General features: G+C 43.8%; 2 protein-coding genes and 2 pseudogenes across 7 annotated transcripts in view; 2 read left to right on the top strand and 2 right to left on the bottom strand.

Annotated features, from left to right (window-relative positions):
- ESPL1 (extra spindle pole bodies like 1, separase) overlaps nucleotides 1–4,432 on the bottom strand; it is a 49,328-nt gene extending 44,896 nt beyond the window's left edge. The window contains exons 1-3 of the mRNA XM_020778144.3: nucleotides 4,335–4,432; nucleotides 2,551–2,639; nucleotides 430–1,545 (exon numbers count right to left, since the gene is read on the bottom strand). Coding sequence (XP_020633803.3) covers nucleotides 430–1,545; nucleotides 2,551–2,631 — 1,197 coding nt within the window. The 5' untranslated portion in view covers nucleotides 2,632–2,639; nucleotides 4,335–4,432. The remainder of the gene's footprint in view (nucleotides 1–429; nucleotides 1,546–2,550; nucleotides 2,640–4,334) is intronic.
- An 801-nt stretch (nucleotides 4,433–5,233) lies between these two features.
- LOC144586440 (pseudouridine-5'-phosphatase pseudogene) lies at nucleotides 5,234–11,145 on the top strand (annotated as a pseudogene). Its single transcript, XR_013541269.1, has one exon. The product of XR_013541269.1 is annotated as a pseudouridine-5'-phosphatase pseudogene (transcript).
- Nucleotides 11,146–15,167: 4,022 nt separating this feature from the next.
- Nucleotides 15,168–17,410, top strand: LOC110071752 (pseudouridine-5'-phosphatase pseudogene; annotated as a pseudogene). Its single transcript, XR_013541268.1, has one exon. The product of XR_013541268.1 is annotated as a pseudouridine-5'-phosphatase pseudogene (transcript).
- A 1,038-nt stretch (nucleotides 17,411–18,448) lies between these two features.
- SLC61A1 (solute carrier family 61 member 1) lies at nucleotides 18,449–24,570 on the bottom strand. 4 transcript variants are annotated; one of them, XM_020778087.3, is made up of 2 exons: nucleotides 24,132–24,570; nucleotides 18,449–20,314 (listed from the first exon to the last, which is right to left on the bottom strand). In XM_020778087.3, the coding sequence occupies exon 2, from the start codon at nucleotides 20,263–20,265 to the stop codon at nucleotides 18,907–18,909; it is 1,359 nt and encodes a 452-aa protein (XP_020633746.2). In that variant the 5' UTR covers nucleotides 20,266–20,314; nucleotides 24,132–24,570; the 3' UTR covers nucleotides 18,449–18,906. The 4 variants fall into 4 exon arrangements, with proteins under 4 accessions (XP_020633746.2, XP_020633776.2, XP_072847255.2 ...); XM_020778117.3 differs by having other exon boundaries at nucleotides 24,376–24,570; XM_072991154.2 differs by having other exon boundaries at nucleotides 24,394–24,570.
- Between the last annotated feature and the right edge of the window lie 286 nt (nucleotides 24,571–24,856).

Raw genomic sequence — 24,856 nt, 5'->3', positions numbered from 1 at the left:
AATTTATCATGCTTTGCCATATTTACAAAGCTATAACCTCGCCTTCAGTGTGAAATGCCGCAGAGAAGACATGTGAAAAAACAGGCACACTTCGTAGGTAGCGCAGAATGCTTAAATGGTGAAAAACTGACTACGCTACACACACCAAATGCAACAGAATCCACTTCTGAAAGGAACTTTCCGGGCCTCATGATAGCCAAGTAACAAGGCACACCTAACTCCCACCCCCCCACCTCCTAATCTTTTAAAATATTTCTATACTTACTGTTTCTAGCTTTAAATATTATCATTTAATGTAGTAAGCCACCTTGGAGGAGGTTGGGGTAAAACTATTTTCAATCCATCCACCCATTCATCTATGAGTTTTTCAGTAGCAACCATGTGCTTCGGCCCTCACTGCATCAGTGCAGGGCTATAGGTTGTACTTACCATGCCTGTAAGTTTTTTGAGCAACCTGAAGTAATTTTCCATAAAGACACAGATCCCCAGAGTCTCTTGCGAATTGAAGGGCCTCCATTGACTTTTTCTCACATGTCCATACAAGGGGGTTATAAGCAATTGGCAGCTTTCAGCCAGCAGTCTAAGCAAGGGCTCTTCCGCATCTGACGAAGTCTTTAAAGCCTCAGCGGCCTTGATAAAGAAAAGGTCTACCAAACCCTCGCTGAGCATCAATACCTGGTTCATTCCAACTCCAGCTGAGAGAACCTCTAAGGGGCTACTAAAGCAATGCTTCAGGTCACTGGATTTTCTCAAGTAGCCACTGCATTGCTGCAGTATTTCCTTGCTCTCTCTGAAGCAGCCACTTTTGCAAAGGTAACGGGACCTAATGAGGGTGAGCTCAAAGACACAAAGGCAATCCTGGAAGGCCAGAGCCTCTTCCTCATCTGTTCTTTCCAGCAGGGCTGCAACAAGATGGTGGGAGAACTGGTCGCTGAGGAAACAGGCCTCTTCCTTGCTCAGTGGGCTTCGCTGGCCCTCAAACAGAACAGCGGTGGCCGAAGCATGCCGAGCAACCGTGGAGGTAAAGAACGGAGGCTCCTGGGAAAAGGGAACAAAGGTGTTGTGCTCCAGAAGGACCAAAAAACGGACTGCTCGCAAATAGGTGGACAGCATAGCCCTGAACTCTGCAGGAGTCTTGTCCGTCTTGGCCACAACATCCGCACTCTTCCACAGCAAGCTAAAGGTACTTTTGACAATAGATATGTAGTCATCAGCTGGAACCTGAGGCGGCTGATACTTTGATAATTCAGCATACAGGAGAGTGGCAAATTTGAGGCAGCCATCGGATGGGCCCCAAGCAGCGACACCCCTCAGCACATGGTAAAGCAATCTCTCCAAGTAGAGGGGAACATACTGCGACCTTGCAGCAACGTAGCCATGATAAGCCATCTCAGCTAAGGCCTGGAGGTTTCTGCAGTGAACAGGGCAATCCAAACCTGCCCCAAATCTCTGGATGCAAGCTCGCAGGATTCGATCACATACTGTGCTCCGTTTGGAGGCTTGGCTTGCACTATCAGCATTTTGTGTCCCACAGATGAGATATTCCTGAAATTAAGAGAAGTCCTTGAGTGTCAGCTTACAGTCTTTTAAAAAAAAAGATAGAAGGGTGGGGCAGAATTTACATTTCTTAGTTTCAAAAGCTGTAAAGAGTTGAGCGAGGTTGTGCACAAGAAGAGGATCTAAAAACAGAACCTCCAATACCAAATACCAAGTCCAGACTCCTACTGGGGCAATGCAGAAATTGATTTTCTTCTGGTTGTTTTGGGCTTTTCTGGCTCTTTAGCCACGTTCTGAAGGTTGGTCTTCCTAATGTTTCGCCAGTCTCTGTGGCCGGCCACAGAGACTGGCGAAACGTTAGGAAGAACAACCTTCAGAGCACGGCCAAAGAGCCTAAAAAACCCATAACAACCATTAGATCCCGGCTGTGAAAGCCTTCGTGAATACATTGACTTTCTTCTCCTTGTGCAATCACCCCACAGACAGACTGCTAAACACCCGTGGCAGTCATCCACTAAACCCTGCATCAACAATTCAATAATGCAGAAAATCCTGCAGTTGTGGTGAATCTGAGTCTCCCTCCCACTCCTGTTGGACATCAGTTTCTATCGTTCCCCGCCAGCATAGCCACTGATGGGAGTTTATAGGCCAATGATACCTTGCATGGTGATAGGTCACCGCTTTGGCCTTCAGGATTATTTCTAGCATTTATTTTTTTCTAAGACTGGACCTGACATTAGGCAGAGTAGAGCAGTAACCTTGCACAACAGCGTCCAGGAAGCAAAGACAGTAGCCTCTGGGGTGTTCCTCTCTACTCAAGGATGAAACAACACATGCCAGGTGACTTGTTCTGAGTTTCCTAAGGCAGCAGATTGCATTAGAAAGCAACATGTTTTAGGTCAGCCCTGATTTTTAGCAGTGTTCAGCCCACAAGATAAAACCGCCAGGTTCAGAGATACTGTGAATTGCTACCATTCTGCGATTTTAGAATTGAGTGGCTTTTAAAAACCACCTAAGCCAGTTAATGCCTAAGTATCCATTTTGCAGCCTTACCTTCAGCTCTGACAGCAAAGCCAGAGTTTCTTCAGGAGTGCTGGTCTGTGCCACAAAATCTAGACCTTTAAGGAGCTTCATCGTGCATCCTATGAAGGGAAGAATATATGTAGTATCACATAATTATTATTATTTGTTACCAATGTATCTTATATGTTCAGTTAAACATATGCAATTTTATTAAATAGACAGGTACTCATTTCTCTCCTAGCCTGTTCCTAGCATACACCTGTCTCTCCCATTCCTATCTATTTGCAGGTTCAAAATCATTTCCCTCCCTTTGAGTCACGTCTCTCCTACAGTCCTACCACAAAAAGATTTATTTACAACCAAACAATGGGCTCAAGCACACCAGTGGCAAAGACTGGCTGACATCAGCTGCGAAGCCATGAAGCAAAATAGCCCAGCCGTGCCAATTTATATCAAACAAAGAAGCAAGACAGATTTCCATCTATTCTATAGTTTTCACCACATACAGGTACAACTTTGCTATCTGCCAGCATTAGCTCACAGCGAGGTGCATTTTTAATCATGCAAATCTAAAATAAGATTTTTCTGTTTCATGCAACTACAAGGCTCAGACACACTTAATTATACATCACTCAATTGTCTCCTGAGAGAACCTCTGAAAGCTGAAAGTCCATAAATACACTCATCCCATATCTTTCACATGCCAGTCTTCCTAGTCCTAGGGTCACCCTGCATTCACCTGCCAAGAATACAATTCAAGACATTTTGTTCCACTTGCTGAAGATACAGAAGTCACAAAGTTAATCAGAACTGCCTTACTCCAGACACAAACATGGGGGGAGGTGGTAATACACAACTCATTTATCTCCCCTTTATCATCTTTGTAGTGTTTTGTTTTCTGTTGCATGCCTCTTGGGGCAGTGCCTGTGTACCTATATAGATACTGTTATGCAAACAGTTCCTAAATACTGTACGCATCTTACTGCAACTGCAGCTAACATTCACACAAAATTGATCTGCAAAGAGTTAATGCCGGCTCAGGATGTCTTTTCCTCAAGGCAGACCCTATTCTTCAGACGTAGAACTACACAATAGCTTAACAGGCGTTAAACGAGGGCTGGAAACATACAGTGCCTTGGATACTATACTACAATTCCCATCATCCCCTACCACAGGTTATCCTGAGCCACACCTGATGGGCTTTCCAATCCAACAACCTCAGAAAGGTCACAATCTCCCGATTGTCGCTCTGTCTTTTAAACCAGTAGTCCCCAACCTTGGGCCTCCAGATGTTCTTGGACTTTAGCTCCCAGAAATCCTGGCCAGCAAAAGTGGTGGTGAAGGCTTCTGGGAGTTGTAGTCCAAGAACATCTGGAGGCCCAAGGTTGGGGACTACTGTTTTAAACGACACCAACTGCCCCCCCTCGCAAGCCAACCCACCTGCCCACTCGGGGTCCGCAAAAGTTAAACCTTAAAACGGAATTTAAAACCGGCTTAATTGCTCAGGACTGTGACCGTCCAGCACCGAGCTGGGGCCTTGGTATCTATGAAAGCAGCAAAATAATAACTTCCGTCACGGCACAGAATTACGACCCTAAAGTGCTCCTGAATGGATGCGGAATAATAGCCGTAAACCGGTCCAAGAGACGCTTCGATTTGCCGTGTAAACACAGCTTTAATTGCATAACTAGCCACCCTGCTCCCCAAAACGGGCCCACCCTCTCCAGACACGTGCTCCACACCAACCAAACTCCCCTCTCGTCGCTTCCACAAATACATAAAATGCCCGGGAACTCTGCACATGCATCACCCACCCGCCGGTACCGGATCTTCTCCTGCCCACAACCGGCTCCACCGCAACTAGACGAAGCAAAGCCACGGGGGTGAAACCGGCCCCGCGCCCTGTTCAAATCGAAGCTCCTGGCCAATCAGCGCAGCGGCAGAGTTAACCCCGCCCCTTTCCTCCCCTCCCTACGGCTTGCCGGGAACTTTCAGAGAGCAAGGTCGTCAATTACCAGCCCCTTTAAAAAGGGAAAGGGCGGGTTGGAGCGTGGCGTAGTGTGTAGGGTTTTCTTTTCTGGCGGAGTTTTAAAACTAGGTGTGTGGTTTTTGGGTGGTTGTGGGTTTTTTTTTTCAAATTGACCTAGAAATTATAGATCGGTGCGCTAAGAGATAAAGATGCGTCAGATTGGATCCATGTGTACAGTATCTTTTTCCCCCCGCACTTTAAAAAAATATCGATTATAGTATTTTGTTTTTAACTTCTTCTTTTGCTTCCCTTTTAAGGGTTGCTGCTGTAAAATGCAGGTGGACGAATAAGAATTGGATTACAATGCCCATCAGTTGGATTACAATGCCCATCAGTTTATGCCCCATAGCCGGGAGCTGCAGTCCAACAAATACCTGGAGGAGGTCACAATTTACTCATCCTTCCTCTGAAGCAAAGGCCACGAGGAGGACCTTTCCTTTCCTACATCTTCTGGGCGAAAACTACTGCAAACCCTCACTATCGTTTGTGTGTGGTTAGCTGATGAAATTTACAAGTTCCAAGTGTCTGGAGGACCAAATATTCTCCATGTCTGCTGTAAAATGGCTGTTGTGGGTTTTCCGGGCTGTTTGGCCGTGTTCTTAAGGTTTTTCTTCCTAACGCTTCACCAGTCTCTGTGGCCGGCATCTTCAGAGGATAGGAGTCAGAACTCTGTGCTCTGTCTGGTGTAAAAGTCAGGGATGTTATCTGCTATCATGTTGAAACAGGGCTTTCAAGGTTAAGCGAGATATTTTAGCAGTGTTTTTACCTTCATGGACTCAAACCCAGGCCTCCTAAGTCCTAGTCTGTCATTTTACCCACTACACCACTTGGTTCCTTTTGACATTTAATCCAGTCGTGTCCGACTCTAGGGCTCGGTGCTCATCTCCGTCTCCAAGCTGTAGAGCCAGTGTTTGTCCGAAGCCAGTATCCGTGGTCACGTGGCCAGCACAAGTAGACACGGAACGCTGTTACCTTCCCACCAATGTGATACCTATTTATCTACTCGCATTTACATGCTTTCGAACTGCTAGGTTGGCAGGAACTGGGACAAAGCGACGGGAGCTCACTCCGTCTCCTGGATTCCATCTTACGACTGCTGGTCTTCTGACCCTGCAGCACAGAGGCTTCTGCCGTTTAACCCACAGCACCACCACGTCCCCGGTTAATAAAGAGAATGTGTATACTTTAGCTATCTCACCACACACTTCTAAGGAGGAAAAACATTTTTTGTTCTTCTTTAATAGTGAAATCCAGGTTCATTCAAAGAGTGATTCACAGTGTGTAAGTTGTGAAATATAATATATGCATTTTTTTATGCATAGGAATGAGTCTTACTAAATTCAGTGGGACATGTTTCTGAATGGACATGTGTAAGACAGTACTGACAAGCAAGGACTCCCTGGGCCAGCAATCTGAATGAAATACCATGTATTATGCAGGACTGGTTTGTTCACAAGGAAATCAATCCCCTTTGCTTTGTTGCCTAATCAGCTCTCAAAAACACCCATAACAGAAAAAGATCCTGCTGCAACCATGTTTAATAGAAATATATATTTGGCGAGGGGACATTACTGGTTCAACTTTTCAAATGCCACCTTCAGTTTTTTAAAATGTTATTTTACCACATACTGTACAGTATTGTTCACAGTTCATATAGTTGCAGAGATTATTGGATAAAATAAATGAGTAGGGTCTGAAAAGGTCTCAGAATGAAAGTTACAAAGACCCAGTTCATTGGTAATTAATAAAAAATAAGCAGTCCAAGAACTGCAGCTGAAAATCCAAAATGAAATCATGGAGTGTGTCAACAAGTGTAAACACCTTGGAGTTAACAAAAAGTTAAATTTGGCTTTGGTAACTGGCACATCATATGGTGCAGTCTGTTCTTGGTTCTACTATGTGGCATGACATCATCGACTTTAACATAGGCTCCTGTACAAAAAAACCCCAGAGGTATTTGACATGCATTTATTACAGGAAGCTAAAATGTATTGGATAAAGAGGGTTACCAATGATGAAGTAGTAAGGCAAATTAACAGATATACATCATAAAACACATAAAATACAGAAAGCTAAAATACTTTAACTTTATACACCAACCACCAATGCTGAGGAGACTGAAATTGACCAATTTTATGAAGACTTACAACACCTTCTAGAACTGACACCAAAGAAAGATGTTCTTCTCATTCTAGGGGACTGGAATGCTAAAGTAGGGAGCCAAGAGATAAAAGGAACAACAGGGAAGTTTGGCCTTGGAATTCAAAATGAAGCAGGACAAAGCCTAATAGAGTTTTGCCAAGAGAATTACAGTAACCTGGTCATCACAAACACTCTTTTCCAACAACACAAGAGGCGACTCTACACATGGAAATCACCAAATGGGCAATACCGAAATCAGATTGATTATATTCTCTGCAGCCAAAGATGGAGAAGCTCTATACAGTCAGCAAAAACAAGACCTGGAGCTGATTGTGGCTCTGATCATCAGCTTCTCATAGCAAAATTCAAGCTTAAACTGAAGAGAGTAGGAAAAACCACTAGGCTAGTCAGGTATAAAGGTAAAGGTTCCCCTTGACAATTTTTGTCCAGTCGTGTTCGACTCTAGGGGGCGGTGCTCATCCCCGTTTCCAAGCCATAGAGCCAACGTTTTGTCCAAAGAAAACTTCCATGGTCACATGGCCAGTGCGACTTAGACACGGAACGCTGTTACCTTCCCACCGAAGTGGTCCCTATTTATCTACTTGCATTTGCATGCTTTTGAACCACTAGGTTGGCGGGAGTCAGGTATAACTAAATCAAATCCCTTATGAATACACAGTGGAAGTGAAGAACAGATTTAAGGAACTCGATTTGGTGGACAGAATGCCTGAAGAACTAACTATGGATGGAGTCTTGTGACATTGTACAGGAGGCAGCAACAAAAACCATCCCAAAGAAAAGGAAATGCAAGAAAGCAAAGTGGCTGTTCAACGAGGCCTTACAAATAGCAGAGAAGGGAAGGGAAACAAAATTCAAGGGAGATAGGAAAAGTTACAGAAAATTGAATGCAGACTTCCAAAGAATAGCAAGGAGAGACAAGAAGGCCTTCTTAAAGGAACAATGCAAAGAAATAGAGGAAAATAATAGAAAAGAAAAAACCAGAGATCTGTTCAGGAAAATTGGACATATTAGAGGAACATTTTGGGCAAAGATGGACATGATAAAGGACAAAAATGGGAGGGACCTCACAGAAGCAGAAGACAACAAGAAGAGGTAGCAAGAATACAGTACATACAGGAATTATAGCAGAAAGATCTGGATGTCCCAGACAACCCAGATAATGTGGTTGCTGATCTTGAGCCAGACATCCTGGAGAGTGAAGTCAAGTGGGCCTTAGAAAGCTTGACTAAGAACAAGGCCAGTGGAGGTGATGGCATTCCAGTTGAACCATTTAAAATCATTAAAAGATGACGCTGTTAAGGTGCTACACTCAATATGCCAGCAAGTTTGGAAAACTCAACAGTGGCCAGAGGACTGGAAAAGATCAGTCTACATCCCAATCCCAAAGAAGGGCAGTGCCAAAGAATGCTCCAATTACCGTACAATTGCACTCATTTCACATGCTAGCAAGGTTATGCTCAAAATCCTCCAAGGTAGGCTTCAGCAGTATGTGGACCGAGAACTCCCAGAAATACCAGCTGGATTCCGAAGGGGCAGAGGAAGTAGAGGCCAAATTGCTAACATGCGCTGAATTATGGAGAAAGCCAGAGAGTTCCAGAAAAACATCTACTTCTGCTTCATTGACTATGGAAAAGCCTTTGACTGTGTGGACCACAGCAAACTATGGCAAGTCCTTAAAGAAATAGGAGTGCCTGACCACCTTATCTATCTCCTGAGAAACCTATACGTGGGACAGGAAGCCACAGTTAGAACTGGATATGGAACAACTGATTGATTCAAAATTGGGAAAGGAGTACAACAAGGCTGTATATTGTGCTCCGGGTTTTTTAACTTATATGCAGAATACAGCATGCGAAAGGCCGGACTGGAGGAATCCCAAGCCAGAATTAAGATTGCCATAAGAAATATCAACAACCTCTGATACGTAGATGATACCACTCTGATGGCAGAAAGTGAGGAGGAATTAAGGAACTTTGTAATGAGGGTGAAAGAGGAGAGTGCAAAAACGGTCTGAAGCTCAACATCAAAAAAACTAAGATCATGGCCACTGGTCCCATCACCTCCTGGCAAATAGAAGGGGAAGATATGGAGGCAGTAACATATTTTACTTTCTTGGGCTCCATGATCACTGCAGATGGTGATAGCAGCCACGAAATTAAAAGACACCTGCTTCTTGGGAGGAAAGCGATGACAAACCTCAACAGCATCTTCAAAAGCGGAGACATCACCTTGCCAACAAAAGTCCGCATAGTCAAAGCTACGGTTTTTCCTGTCGTGATGTATGGAAGTGAGAGCTGGACCATAAAGAGGGCTGACCACCAAAGAATTGATGCTTTTGTATTGTGGTGCTGGAGGAGACTCTTGAGAGTCCCCTGGACTGCAAGGAGAACAAACCTATCCATTCTGAAGGAAATCAACCCTGAGTGCTCACTGGAAGGACAGATCTTGAAGTTGAGGCTCCAATACTTTGGCCATCTCATGAGAAGAGAAGACTCCCTGGAAAAGACCCTGATGTTGGGAAAGTGTGAAGGAAAGAGGAGAAGGGGACGACAGAGGATGAGATGGCAGGACAGTGTCTGCGAAGCTACCAACATGAATTTGACACAACTCCGGGAGGCAGTGGAAGACAGGAGGGCCTGGCGTGCTCTGGTCCATGCGGTCACGAATAGTTGGACACGACTAAACGACTAAACAACAAAATGAGAAATAAATAGCACTAATAGATTTTTCCCCTTGATTATTCAAGGTTAAATAAATGGAAACAGCAGTGCAGGATGGAAAAGTTCTTAATAGCCAAGGGATCTCAGAAATTGATTTGGATGCAGCACAACATGGTTTGGAGCAAACTTAAGAAGCCAAAGTTAAGGGAAATAGGGTGATACTCAGTAGGAGAGAAACAAGAAGCAGATTTTGTGCAGCAAACTTAAGGCAGTTTCTTGCTCATGTCATAGCAAAACACATTGAGTCTTTTGCAGCAATGACAACCACCCAGAATTATGCTTGATGGCACCTTTAAGTGGAACAGAATCCTCTGTGACGTTTACAGAGATGAAGGCACAGAGGTTCTCAAGGCAACAACAGTACATTCTAGGCTGAACCAGCCTTACCAAAAGTTTTTGCTGTTGTGGGCCCATCGCAATGGCCACCCCCTCCAGTGGCAAGGCTCTGCTACCTGTCACCCATGTCATCTTTGATATGGATGGCACGCTTCTGAATACTGAAACTCTTTACACCTACGTGCTGGAAGATCTCTGTGGCCGCTATGGGAAGAAATTCACTTGGGAAGATAAAATTGCAATCATGGGAAGAATTGAAGACGAGGGACTGGATATCCTTCGGAAGAGACTCAACCTGCCTCTTAGCACTGAGGAAATTTTTGGTGAAATTTTGCTGAAGAAAAAAGAATTGTTTCCAACAGCCTCCCTGATGCCAGGGGTAGAGAAACTTGTCCGCCATCTACATCAGCATAAGATACCAATAGCAGTTGCTTCCAGCTCCCTTCGAGAGCCGTACGAATGGAAAACTGTCCGTCTCAAACCCTTCTTTGGTTTATTTCATCATATTGTGCTGGGCGATGACCCTGAAGTGAAACATGGAAAGCCACAACCCGATATTTTCTTAATTGCTGCTAAGAGATTTGAGCCTCCAGCATCACCAGCCAAATGCCTTGTGTTCGAAGATGCACCCAACGGGGTCAAAGCGGGACTAGCAGCTGGGATGCAAGTGGTGATGGTTCCTGACGAAGCCCTGAAGAAAGAGTTTACTCAAGAAGCAACTCTTGTGCTCCCATCCATGAATGATTTCAAGCCAGAAATGTTTGGTTTACCAAAATTCAATTGAGAATAGTTCCTTCTTGTATGAAAGAGCAGAGGTTGTGGGGTTTTGGTTTTTTTTTTGGGGGGGAGGCTATTCAAACGATCTACAACTCTTATTGTAATCATATTCAAATGCAGAAGCTAAATGAAGATGGGTGTCTGCTGAACAAGGATCCTACAGTGAGTTAAAATGTCTTATGTGAGGAGGATTGAGGAGCACACTGTGCCCTCCCTACTGCATCACAATACTGGACATTTATGAATACAGTACAGTATATAAAAATGTACCTAGAATCACAGTGACCATGTATTTGTTTGCTGTTTCCATATACATTCATCTTCAGTTGAAACTTCTTACTGCAGACACTGTGTCATTAGGTTGTCATACAGGCCTAAATATGATTTTGGAGTAGAACTATTGAATCAATTATTAAGTAATGAGTCAACTCTTTTTTAAAAATCCCATTGGCCAGTGTCCTCTTGTGGAGCTGTACCAGCAAAACAGGAATAATGTCACCAGCACTGCCAGGTTGCTACCAATTAAAAGTTCTCCTTTTAAATTTTGGTGTACCTATGTGTTTGTATCGGTGGGTGAGTTAGGCTACCTAAATCCAAAAAGGAAATAATAAATTAATGGCAATCTGCTAACTGCCAGTGATTTGTTGAGTCAGTTCTAGCAGGGACTGCCGATCAGTTTCATGTCATGTTGTTTACAGAAATGCTGAAACTTAGACTGAGAGCTTTTGAACAGCTTAAAGGGTTCCTTTCCTCATAGGCATAGGAAAATATGCAGACCCACTATTCAGCAGTCTCCTCAGCAGCTGTTTCACTATGTCAGAAAGCAACATCACTTATTCGTTATTTACTTTATGATTGTTTCATTGGTCCTGACAAATGGGAGGAAGATTCTTGGGGGCGGTGGGGGCGGTTTATGCCTAATTCTCAAAATATATTGGCTGCATGTGGGTACTACGGATCCCACCCATTGTTCTTCATGCAGCAAAATGTCTCGGGGACATTCCTGTGGAGATATAAGTCTTTCAAAAACAGTATTCACAAGCAATGAGTTCCTTTAGGTGCATAGGAAGTCTTGCTAATTCTGATAGCCTTCGAGGTGCCACATGATTATTAGTTGATTCTCTTAGGGTGCATATCATGGTTGTTGTTTCGGATGCACAGTGAAAGGCAAGCTTTGACAAGGAAAAGGGCTGAATGTCACAGCTTGTTTCCTTAGAATCCTTCTTGTTTCCTCATAATTGTGCTTATTTAGCCTGAGTTCTTCATATTGACTCAGGAGTATGCTCGGTAAGCTTTATTGGGTTCCAAGCAAGTATGGCAGTTAAAAAGAAAGAGAAAGACATACATGAGGGAAGGAGAGCCTGTCTACACTGCAGGAGAACATAGCCAAACCACAGCCATGTAGTCCACACATAGAGGAGGCAATGGATCACCTAGATTTATGTGGGAGTAAGCCCTACTGATTTATCTGGGAACACTTCTTATGGAGATCTGTGGGGCTTCATCCCATATACAGGGTTCTTCTGCTAATTGGGGGTGGGTGGGATGGTTGGTTTGAAACCAGGAAGCCAGCATACAGACACAGACACCTCTTCTTTATATTTCTTCTTATTAACATTCATGTAGGTAGATGCCTCTCTTTTTTTTAACCTGATTTCTGCATTTGATCTGGGTGCTGCACATTTCAGATCATATAGCACAAAGGGACAGGGAGGAAGAACATACAGCTCTGGTGTACATGTGAGACAGTGCAATCAGCTAGTGCCCTTGTCGTTTGTCTAGCCAGTACTCGACCGAACCCACCCATCAGAGAAAGGAATACCCTTGCTTGTACCCTCATCTGCATGCTACTGCTAGAAAAGAAAGAAGCAGTGACCCAGTACAGCAGAGGGCTATTTCTAACGCCTGGCTTCAAGAGCTCCTCTCAGAGCAAAGCCACAATGGGAAACATCCAGAAAAATCAAGATACTTCAGGCTATTTCACCAGGCCTCCTTCCTATAATATCTTGGTTCCAAGAACCAGACATTAAATTATTTAATGTCTAGATATTGAAAATATATATATATTCAAGAGCCAGACATTAAATAATTTAATTAAATAAATATATATATACAACTGCTTATACTATCTTTCTCTTATTTGTTGCCAGCAACAGTGGGTAGGAAGAAGTATGAAGGCACTATCAGCTTCAGGGAGTGGGTGCCTTCCTCTTTAGGGCTGGATTGACAGTGGCAGCACTGACATTGAGTACTGCAGTACTAGTAGCTCCGCTCTTTTTCTAAACCAGGTGAGCTCGCCATGGCCTTACCAGGCGGCCCAATAAGCTAATTCGGTTCCGCATTGACTTCAAAATATTAATGCTTACTTATAAAGCCTTAAATGGTTTAGGACCTCGATATTTGGCGGAACGCCTACTCCCACCAAGGTCTACCCGTATCACCTGCGCGAGTCAGGAGGTGAGGCTGAGGAGCCTGACGCCGAGAGAAGCCCAGAAGGAAAAGACCAGAAACCGGGCCTTCTCGGCGGTGGCTCCTTGCCTCTGGAACAATCTCCCTCCGGTGATTCGTGCGGCCCCTTCGCTGGGTATCTTCAGAAATCAACTGAAAACATGGATGTTTGTACAGGCCTTCCCTCCAGTTAATCCTCGATTACCTCTTCTTTCCTTCTTTTCTTTTGCCATCTTGAACAATCTATTAATTTATTAGTGGATGTTACAATTTTTAATGTATATTTGTATGTTTTTACTTATGTATCTGGAAGCCGCCTAGAGTGGTCGTAAGACCAGATGGGCGGGGTATAAATAAAATAAATAAATAAAAGTAATTGCTCTCAAAGTTGCAAGTTTCTTTCCCCCAATGTCTTGTGTTTTCATGTGCTTCCTTTAAAGATGGAAAAGAAACAAGCTAGTAGCTCACTTTTGAGGAATTAAAAGCCAGTGTAGTTAGACCGTTGGATGTCAAACAGGATGACTATATTGGCATAACGCAACTTAAATTAGCATATCTATTTAAAGCAATATGCCCTCCTTTTTGCCAATGAATTCCTCCTTTTTCTGTGTTCCTTGTCCTCCATGTCCTCCTTTTTGGGATCCATCAATGGCTACCCTAGCCTGAAGCCACTGGGACCTATATTCTGAATAAGAATGTGCACCATACATAAACATCATAGAGGATCAAGCTGGACAGTCTTTTGCCATATTGACTCTTCACACCACTCAGATATACAGTCAAATAGGTAAAGGTTCCCCTTGGCAATTGTGCAGTCGTGTCCAACTCATCCCCGTCTCCAAGCCATAGAGCCACCGTTTTGGTCTGTGCTGTAAATCTTCTGTGGTCATGTGGCCAGCGCGACTAGACACGGAATGCCATTACCTTCCCACCGTGGTGGTACCTATTTATCTACTCACATTTTTTACATGCTTTCAAACTGCTAGGTTGGCAGGAGCTGTGACAAGCGACGGGAGCTCACTGCATCGCGTGGATTCAAACTGATCTTTCGACCTTGCAGCCCAGAGGCTTTGCAGTTTAACCCGCAGTGCCACCCACATCCCGATACAGACAGATACTCTACCCTTATTCAGTGGGTCAGGGTTATTGTTCATGTGGGCTTCCTGCATATGGACATCAACCTCTCTTTCACAAACAGGTCACTCTCAGCATGATGAAGGTAATGACGAAAAGGGGCTAGGCTCTTTGTGTGTTGGAGAGAACCAAGTCACTAATAACTGGGTGAAGCTAAAACTCTGGGATGCAGAAAAATCATTTTTATTTCCTAGATTAATCCTGAAACTGTTTCAGGCAATAAATTATTTTTACCACCCACACCTTAGTGAACTTTAAAAACAGATTATCCTAGATCTTTATAGGCATTATTCAGTTATTGTCCTTGAAAGAGATCACAAAATAATTGCACTGGATTCTTGTTTGGAAGTAAAAGCCATGTTTCTATATCTTGACACTGCATCCCTCCTTCATATTGGGTTCCACTGGATGTTTCCAATATCTTTTGTTGCTGTTTTGTCTGCAAAAGATTGACATTAAGAATGGCTTCATACTGTAACAAATCATTCTTAATATACCAACAGATTTATGGAAGCATAATCCATTCACCCCCTTTAGGGTATCACCAACCACAGATTGGAAGGAAAGAAAAGAACACTTCTTATCAAAAATAATGTAGGATTTAAAAGGGCATTTCCAGGCATTTTTGGAGTACAGTACTGTAATTTTGAGAGGAAAGCATGGAGCAGGGCAACAATTTGCTTTTTAAACCTTGCGAAGTGTAAAAATGAGTTACCTTTAGAACACTGTAATTTGAAACAAGAATTATTTTTTAAAAGAAGCTTTTTAGGCTCTGCTTTCAACCGACATCTGAGTTGTTATTTTGCCTGAGCAGATTAACTTGGATTCTCCCTTTTGAGGTACCAAAGGAAATGGCTAGGGACATCTTTAAGTTAAATGGAACTCTGAATGGCATTTACAGAGTGATATGGAATCAAAGAAGCTGTCAGGGCAATGGCAGTGGGCATTCACTGCCAACTAGCTGGTTAACCCACCAACTCCGCATAGTTGCTCTAGAGTTTTACGGTTGTTCATTGTGGTTTAAGTGTAGGTGCAGCACAATGGCCACTCCTTCCAGTGAAAAGCTACCACAGCCTGTTGTTACTCATGTCCTTTTTGACATAGATGGCACCCTTCTGAATACTGAAAAGCTATGCAGTATAACCTTCTGTTTCAAGATCTCTGTGGCTGCTTTGGGAAGAAATTCACTTAGGAAGGGAAAACTATTATTATGGGCAAAAGAGAAGTCGATGCCCTCAGTATCATTCAAAAAACCTTTAACCTCCCCCTAACCACTGAAGAAATCCTGCTTGAAATTTTGAAGAAGAAAGGAAATATTTCCAACAGCTTTCCTGATGCCAGGAGTAGAAAAACTCATCAACCATTTACATCAGCACAAGATACCCATAGCAATTGCCACCAGCTCTGCTTGGGACTCTTAGAAATTGAAAGTAGGCCACCTCAAACCCTTCTTTGGTTTATTTCATCATATTGTGCTGGGCAATGACCCTGAAGTGAAACCTGGAAAGCCACAACCTGATATTTTCTTAATCGGTGCCAAGAGATTTGAGCCTCCAGCATCACCAGCCAAATGCCTTGTGTTTGAAGATGCACCCAATGGGGTCAAAGCGGCACTAGCAGCTGGGATGCAAGTGGTGATGGTTCCTGACGAAGCCCTGAAGAAAAAGTTTACGCAAGAAGCAACCCTTGTGATCCCGTCCATGAATGATTTCAAGCCAGAAATGTTTGGTTTACCAAAATTTAACTGAGAACATGTGGGGTACAGGGTCTGGGCAGGTGCATAGGCACTTTGACTCTTACTGCAGGCAGTGTATAATACAAGTCTGTTACAACAATATGAAAGCAGCAGTATACATTTTTTCAACTTAGCATGCATGAGTATTAGGTCCTGCATTCAGAGGAATGTTTTCAGCAAATGTCACAAAGTTTTTTTCAGAGTCACGTGCTGTCCTGCTACTGGTTTTCTGGAGGAAGAAATCTATATTCCATCCACTGATGTTTACGCTGAATCCTGTTAGCATGAAACAGTTTTCTGTTATAAAGAAGAAGAGTTATAGACCTGTGTTTAAATGAAGGCAGAGCTCTCTGACTGTTGTGCTTGACTGGTGCTTAGAAAAATCTTTCCCAAGCTGGAACTCTCAGATGTGTCGCTTGCTAGCAATGGAAGTTGTACATATCTATTTAAACTTTATTAAAATATTTGAGTTGATAAGCAGACCAACTCTGGTTTTACTTTTAACTTTAAAAAAGCACAAGGAATCTCTGTGCAAGAGATCAAGTATCAAAATTATTAGTTTAGAATATACACTATGAATCTTGGTGTAGTTTAACATCCTGCTTGACCCTAACACCAGTGTTTGCTCCAGTCTGCAACTGAACAACAGAAGGAAAAAGTAACAAATGGCTAATGTCTTACTTGCATGCAAGTGTGTAACAGAACACAACTGAAAGCTTAAAGCACTTTTTTTTTTCAAATACAGTACTGGTAACGGGGCAGCATCCTTTACCCCACTGAAGGCTTGCTTAGGTAGTGCAGAGCTGATCTCATGACAAACAGCCCTTTCCATTCAATGAGTTCCTAGCATCTGCCGCCTGAGGCAATTGCCTTACTCTGCCTAACAGCAGGAGTGGCCCTCACACCAGGATGTTGATTAGACCCACATTAGAAGTTAGGTACAACTGTACTGTATATGGAGGACCTTGGTGTTTGTTTGAAGCGATTGGAGCATGCCAGCAAGGCGGTGATGCCACAAGCACTTAAGACAGGGTGGATTTGATTTAAATCAATTTGAATTTTTTTAAAATTACAGCTTTTGATTATTTAAATTAAAAAATTGATTTTTAAACAATTTAAATTGTGATTGAAATCAATTTAATTTTAAAAAACTCATTGATTTTTATCCACCTGCTTAGGTACCTTCCACACAATACCATCATGCCCTAACATGTGGACTATTATATCATTGTGCATTAAGGCAAGGCCAGCACTATTTCTAACATGGAGCAGAGGTGTGTGGGTGTAAAGAACCTTCCAAAAGGAATACCACTGGCACTCATGTAGGCTTATTTTTCAGGTCTATCAAGTATTACTGCTTGCACAACTTTCTCCATCAGACAGCAATGCTAACTGGGTAGGCACGCTACGAAGGCAGCCAAAAGTAGAAAGCAACACACTATGGTAAAGATGCAGTCCTGACCAGTTTCACTTCTCAATATGTGACTGGGTTGGGAATGTGGGAACATACTTCCCGGGGGTGGGGGGAGACACCTAGGGTAGGCGGAACTTGTTTGATCATCTCCACAACAGCAGTGAGTTCTCTGTGGCTCGACAAAGGAACTGAACAGATCCTGTCCCATTAATGTTTCTTATACCACTATTAGCAGAATGGCCCTCTCCTCAAGCTTATACAGTGCTGCTTAACTGGATCAGGTTTGGCAGCAAATCACTAGAGAACTGGGGGAGGGCAATCCCAGTGATGCAGCAGCTGTGGGGAGATATGGCTTATCAACTTTTGGTGAGGTGACAAAATTTGCGCCGTAGTTGTTCATCCTTGTTCTGTCACAAATGCCATTGTTGCAAACAGACAGGCAATCATATAGATTAGAGATGGGCATAAATTGCCGGTTCATTGGTTTGTCAGTTTGTCTACCAGTTGAACAAGTATTCAGTGGTTCCCAGCCCTGCCTCCTCCAGCAGGCATCCACTCAAGAGGCAGCACCCTGGCTTACCTGCCGTACCTTCTCCAGGTGCTGCCTGTGAGTTGCCACCCACTGCAGGAGGCAGGCTGGGAACTGACAAACACCTGTCCAGCGGGTAAATAAACCGGCAATTCGTGCCCATCTCTAATATAGACCCAAATGAAGCAGTAAGGCATGTCATACTAGTTTATAAATTCACTACTAACCAGAGATTCCCTGTAAATTGTTAAATTGTTCCCTGTAAACTGGGGTGGACATTGGCTCTCCAAAACATTATTGGACTGCAATTTCCTTAATCCTTCTGCCCCCCCTGGCCCCCCGGTTGTGCTGTTCAGAGCTGATGAGAGTTGTAGTCTAACAACACTGAGAAGGCTATAGGTTACCTGCCTGGAAAAAAAGGGGGGAATCTGAAAACAAGAGACAAGAAGGAAAATTGTTATCATCATGATGTTAAAAAAACAAAATATGCGTGGAATAATAGAAAAGAAAAAACCTTGAGGCACATAGCAACAAACCTCACACCTGTTATTTCAAAAACATAGGAATTTGATGTGTGCATCTGGCCATCAAAATATTGCAGCAGTTAAATCTCCAGAATTAGTACTGATGCAAGGAGATAAGCTTTACATATATATCGGTTTTTATTTTAAAAGAACAGGAGGATTGACAACAAAGAATTTGGTTGACACTGATTACATTCAGTCCTGATAAGAGGCCTGTCAATCAACTTCACTGCTCATGTTCTAAAAAGAGGTTCACATCCTTGCTGACCCATTACCTGCCACCATCTATCCAGGATAGAGTGACAGAAAGCAGCCCCGCACATTTTGCTTGCAGAAGTCAAGATGCCATGAAACTCAAGAACTTCAAGGTGCTGAAAAGAAAGCTATGCTTGCCACAAATTCAGTCAAGCTGTCTGATCTGAGCCATCTTTGCTGGAAAGGTCCCATGTGCAACAGAGTCACATACAGGACTCTGCAGAGTCCTTGCCTATATACAGTGCCAACATTATGATGTGCTATGACAACCAGCTTGTTCCAAAGCATTATGCCCAACAAATGGCTGTAAAGAACTCAAAGGTCAGAGCTCTGGTGAAGGGCCCTCTGTCTGACCCGCAGGGCTGGGCAACCTGAGCTCTGCATTGTTACGGACCACAGTGAAAAGGCTGACAACTGCCAGGAGGGCCATCACCATCATAACGGAGCAGATCGTGAACATATTCCTGGTTCCCGTCTTGTAGTCACTATCATGGAGGATGAGTAAGCCAAGGCAAGCCAACAGGTTGAGCGGGACACGGAACCAGTGCATCACGCCTGCCTGGTCTTTCTCAGGGATCACCTTCTGCCGGAGGAAACCCATCGAAGGGAAGTACAGCCCACAGGACAGCTCAATGAGCAGGAAGGCCAAGAAGGATTCTGAAGGGTTCTCCTGTCCAGGATTGGTAGAGAAAGTCAGCATGAAGAGAGAGAAGAAGACCATCAGGACTGAGAGGGAAAGGATGTGCATGGGCTGGAGGTGATACTTCTTGGAGGTTGCAATGCGATACAGCGATGAACCCACCATGCTGGCTGCCATGAAACTAGAGAAGACAATGCCCAAGGGCGGATTGTGGGGATCCAGGACAGGAGTCCAGAGGAAGATGAAAATGTAGATGACACTTTCAAACAAGGCCTGGATGGTACCCAGAAGCAGGACCCGGCGGTCAGAGAGAAGGCACTTCAAGCCATCCATGCAATTCCTAGACAGTGCCCTTTTCTTGCCATAATTCTCATCCCAGTTCTTCATTGCCAAGACACCAGCCAGCATAAGAAGGGGAATGGAGACCATGAACGGGGCCACGGGTCCCAAGCCCAGCCATTCAGCAAAGATGTTGGCTACCACTCCAGCTCCGATAGCAATGATGCTGTTCCAAATGGCTGCCTTGGAAAAAGTAACAGGAATCCACTCAGCTGGGAAGTCATGGCGCTCCACATGTTCATGCACATACCAGGCCTCAAAAGCAGAAAACAGCAAGGCAGTGGAGAGCCCCCCTAATATCCTTCCAACAATAAGCACAAAATAATCCCAGGAGAGCTTTGTGAGGCAGCAGACGGAGTACGTCAACGAAAAGAGGATGCAAGATTTCTTTCGGCCCAGGCGGTCCACCAAAGAAGTGGAGACCAGCCCAAACAGCACACTAGAAGCAAAGCCACAGACATAGATGATGGCAATTTGGGCCTCCAAGAAATGGTAGTGCTGATACAGTTTGTAAAGATAAGGTCCTTGCAACCAGTCAGCTGCAAGAGCCAAAAAGTAGACCTGGTAATAGTTTAGTTGGAACTGCAAGAAGACTGGGTTGGAGCAAGACCTGCCAGTGAACTTGGAGCGGCAGGCAGAGAACTCCAGGCTGATGCATGTTACCAACAGGAAAGCGAAAGCGATGTAGGCAGCGATCAGCATGGTGCTTCAAATCATCATGCACGTCTCCCAAGAGCTACTCCCAGCATATCTGAAACAGAACATGTGAGACATGGAGAAGGGGTTACAACATAATGCATTTTGATTGAATCTGGAGAAGAGCAGATCATAGTTATCTATAATGTGTACCTGCTATCCAAAGCAGCAATAGGCAATGTATGGCTCTAAATGTTGGTAAGCTGCTGATTACATACAACATGGTCCACAGCTTACTGATAGGGAACACAGTTTACATACAGAAGGTTCCAGGTTCAACGCCTGGTGTTTTACGGTAGAGGTGGAAAAGGATTCTGTCTGAAACCTTTAAGAGCTGCTGCCAGCCAATGCTGGTAATACTAGGTTGGATAGTCCAATGCTCTGAACTTGGAATAAGGCTATTTCCTATGGTTCTATACCTGGAGGGCAACTCTGCTTATGAACTTTCCAGAGGCAATGGGCTTGTTGCTTTTAGAAACATAATGCTAGATTAGATGACCCTCTGTCTTTATTTGGCAATGAAATCACAAATGACTCATGTATGCATGCACACCTACTACTACTAGCTAGCTAGCTTCTATGGATTTCAGAGGCTAGGTTACATTACAGTGGTGCCTCGCATAGCGATCGCTCCATTTTACAATGAAATCGCTTTGCGATGGACTTTTTGCCATCGCAAGAGCGATCGCTTTGCGGTGGCCCCTATGGGAAAAATTCGCTTTGCGATGATCGCGGGGAAGCGCTTCCCCCTGATCATCCCAAAGGCCCCGCCGATCAGCTGTGTTGTGAGGGGTGGAGAGAGAGCGAGCGCTGAAGCACAGCTGACTGGTGGGGTTTTGCGAAGATCGCGGGGAAGCCGTCATCGCAACCCCTCGTCGATCAGCTGTGCTTCAGTGCTCTCTCGCTCTCTCCCCTCGCAGCTCCAGCCTCGGCAGGGAGACTGAGGCACCGTGCCACCATCCTGGCCGAGAAAGACCTTCTGCGCCTAAGACCTTCTGCAGGCGCAGAAGGTCTTTCTCGGCCAGGGTGGCGGCGCAGTGCTCCTGCCGAGGCTGGAGGTGCAAGGGGAGAGAGCGAGAGAGCACCGAAGCACAGCTGATCGGTAGGGCCTTTGGGATGATCCCGGGGAAGCGCTCCCCCGTGATCATCCCAAAGGCCCCATTTTAGCACAGCTGATCTGCGGTTCCTAAATGGCCACCCACTGTGTTGCCTCACTTTAGAGGCACCGAAAATGGCCGCCCCTATGAAGGATTTTCGCATAAGGTGAGTTTTTAAGCCCATAGGAACACGTTAAACGTGTTTTAATGCGTTCCTATGGGTTTTTTTGTTCCGCATAGCGACAAATTCGTATAGCGATGATTTTTTCGGAATGGATTATCATTGCTATGTGGGGCACCACTGTATTTTGGTAGGTTCCTCCAATACTGCTATGAAATTATCTCCCTGTAAGAGAAGCGGATAATACTTTATACAGTCCCCACTCCTGTTTTGTAGCCAGGCATATTGCAGTAGGGAGAAGCTTCACACAGAACAAGAAGAATCACATTCCTAGAAGCCAAGGGTGTTGATTCTCCAATAAAAGAAAAGCACAGGATCTTGCTTTAGGGAAGGGTGCTGATTCCATGTTGGGACTTTCTAGTTACTTCCAGTCTCACACAAAACATATGAGAGGTCCATAGCAGGTCCAAAGGAAGAGTCAAAATTGGCCTCCGTGCCCACCAAAGTTGCCTTCTCTGAAGAATGCAATGTGCAGGTGTCTTTTCAACTTTGTGGTAAAGCTAAACTACTCTGTACCTAAGGTTATTACAGTGACAATTAAGCCCAAAGGATAGGAAATTTGGTATAAAGGAGGCAGAAAAAAAGGGCAAGGCTAGTGCATAGTGCTCAGAGAGACCCCTTCTGCACCAGCCAAGTGTTGAGAAAGAGACTGTGTAATCCTGATGTTCTGGAGAAAACTAGATTTAAATGTTCCTCATAGTACGAAAAACAAGATCGACCAGCAGAACTAGCTAGGTCTATTTCACCACCAGTTTGGGAGGTATCAAAGCAGCATTTCACTGGACTGCACGAATATCTCCTAATGACCGTTCAGAGTCTATCATTAGAATTTTTCTAGTAACGCTACAGCTGGGAGGGAGAAGCCATTAAGAAAAGGTTCCACATCGGAGCTGTATGATTGCAGCAATCTCACATTACAGCTCATAAACAACCCTCTTCACCGCCTAATTATTCAGTTTTCATATGAACCTGAGTGAGACTCTGCTAAAGAATACCTCATCGTAATTTCATTATTGAAATATTATTTCCTTATTAAAATATTAATAAGGAATACCAGAATAGGTATGCAAGACTTTAGCAAAGGATTCTAAATGTTATTTCCCTGCACAGTCCCACTTTTCTGCCTCAAACATTTTTTGAAGTATAATCCTGTTGCAGTTACACAAACGGTATAACTTTTGCACGTAAATTGCCACAAGGCAAGAAACTTCTGTAACTCAGTAAGCAACAGATAAACATCTACTGAGATTTCTTAATTTGTGGCAATCCACTTCCAAAAGTTACACTGCCAGTGTAACTGTGCAACAAGATTTCAGGCAGGTTCAAGATCTGTCATATGCAAGCTTTAAAGTTACACTGGATTTTTATCAGTTTTATGAACCATCATCAGTCAGTATCACTACAATACAGGATAATTAGTAAAATGTCAACTCAGACAAATTTGGTGTCTTTGGATAGATGATATTTCGGCTTCAGTTTGGCAAATTTATGAGAGCCAACCACAAAGGGCATAACAGTGTTAAAAAGGTAAAGGAGTTTTTATCCAAATGGTTAAACATCATTGTTGAGATCTAAATAAAGGCTGAAGGGGCACTTGGGGCTTCTATAGTGAAATTTAGGGATAGTTCAGAAGTCAGACTAACTGAAACTGTTACAACACAGAATTATAATTTTAAATAAAATTATCAAAATGGAGATTCAAATGCTATTTTTTTCTTGGACTTTCTTATTTCCAGCAAAACCAATGAACATAGAGCTGAAATCTAATACCTCAGGTTTGTAAAATAAAACCGGCGGCTGGCTTGTAATTTTTTTTCCTTCTCCAGCTCCATAATTTTTTCCTCCAAGTCATATCTTCTAGACCATAAATTTGAGATGAGAAATTGCTTTATGAATGACACTTGTAAGGCACCTTGGCAACTTTCTCAGAAAAAGAAGGCTATAAAAATGCTCTGGATATGTGCATGATACAATAATAATAATAAATCCAATTCTAACACCTGATCAGTGCTGCTTTTATGTCTGCAACTTCTTCTACATTAAATCTTTAATCAGCATCAGACTACTTTTTAACATTATGTATATCAAAGAGGTTTCTTTAAAAACTTAAAAGATAATTTTGTGTCTTTCTAGTTCACCCAACAAAGGTATCACTGTCAAATGGATTTTCAAGTGACTAAATACCTTATTCCTCGGCTGTTTGAAAAAAAAATCTAAAAGGAAACATTTATTTGCTCACCAAAACACACTCTTCATAAGTTATGCAAAGCAGACAATTCGAACACCAGTGTTGATATCTCCATGAGACATTATTCCCCAAACAAAGGCAGTACTGTAACAGAACAGCTTTGTTGTTGGGTGAGGGGAGGGAATGATCCCAGGGTAAATTTGATTTAAATCACGATTTAAAATTTAAAAATAGGATTCCTTGGCGATTTAAATTTTAAAAAGTGACTTTGATTTAAATCCATTTGAGTTTTTAAAAAGGACTGACTTTTTAAAATCCACCCTGAATGATCCTCTGATGCACTTTTTTTGAGGTACACAGAAGCCCATTGTCCGTCTGTTTGCCTGCCCCCCTCTCTCAAACACACCTGTCCACACCGTAGAGGCGTGTTTTCGTGTAAAGGCTGCCCAGGTGACAGCCACGTTGCCCTCTTCCACAAACGCGGGTGCCTCCTCTTCCCTGCTCAGGCTTTGAGAAAGCAACACGCGCCTTCTTGGGAGTGGGAGTCCCTACCGGCTTCACTGAGGTGTCAGCTACTCCCACGGCTCTCGTCCTCAGCTTCCCCGAGAACTGCCAGCACCACCGAACCCTTCAAGCGCATCGCTCTCTACCTCCTAGGATCGACCGACCTGCCTGGCTCTGCCGAAACACCCAACGGGTCTTCTCCGCGGCCGCTCACGCCTCACGTTCGCCACCCGCATCCTCGCGACTGTTGCTGCTGCTGTTACCGCCGTCGCCGCCACCTGGCTTCCGCTTCCGCCTGCAGGAATTCAGCGGCGAGCGAGAAACCGCCATGGTGCCGCTGACGTGAGCGTCATGCTTGAGCTTCTCACGTGACCTTCGCGCGCTCCTCACTTCCGTCGACGGTCTCTCTCCTGGCCCGCCCTCCGCACGCGGGGAGGTGGTCTGCTGTCCATTGTGGGACATGAATCATGCTCATTGAATATGTACCTTATAATAATAATAATAATAATAATAATAATAATAATAATAATAATAATAATAATAATAATAATAATAATAATAATAACGTGCCCTCCGGTCAATTCCAACGAAAGGCGACCCTTTCCATCGTTTCCTAGGCACACAGTT

The sequence above is a fragment of the Pogona vitticeps genome, chromosome 2 (assembly GCF_051106095.1).
Source record: "Pogona vitticeps strain Pit_001003342236 chromosome 2, PviZW2.1, whole genome shotgun sequence".
NCBI classification, from domain to species: Eukaryota; Metazoa; Chordata; class Lepidosauria; order Squamata; family Agamidae; genus Pogona; species Pogona vitticeps.
Note: the sequence above shows the minus strand (reverse complement) of the source record. Positions and strands in the feature narration are given on the sequence as shown.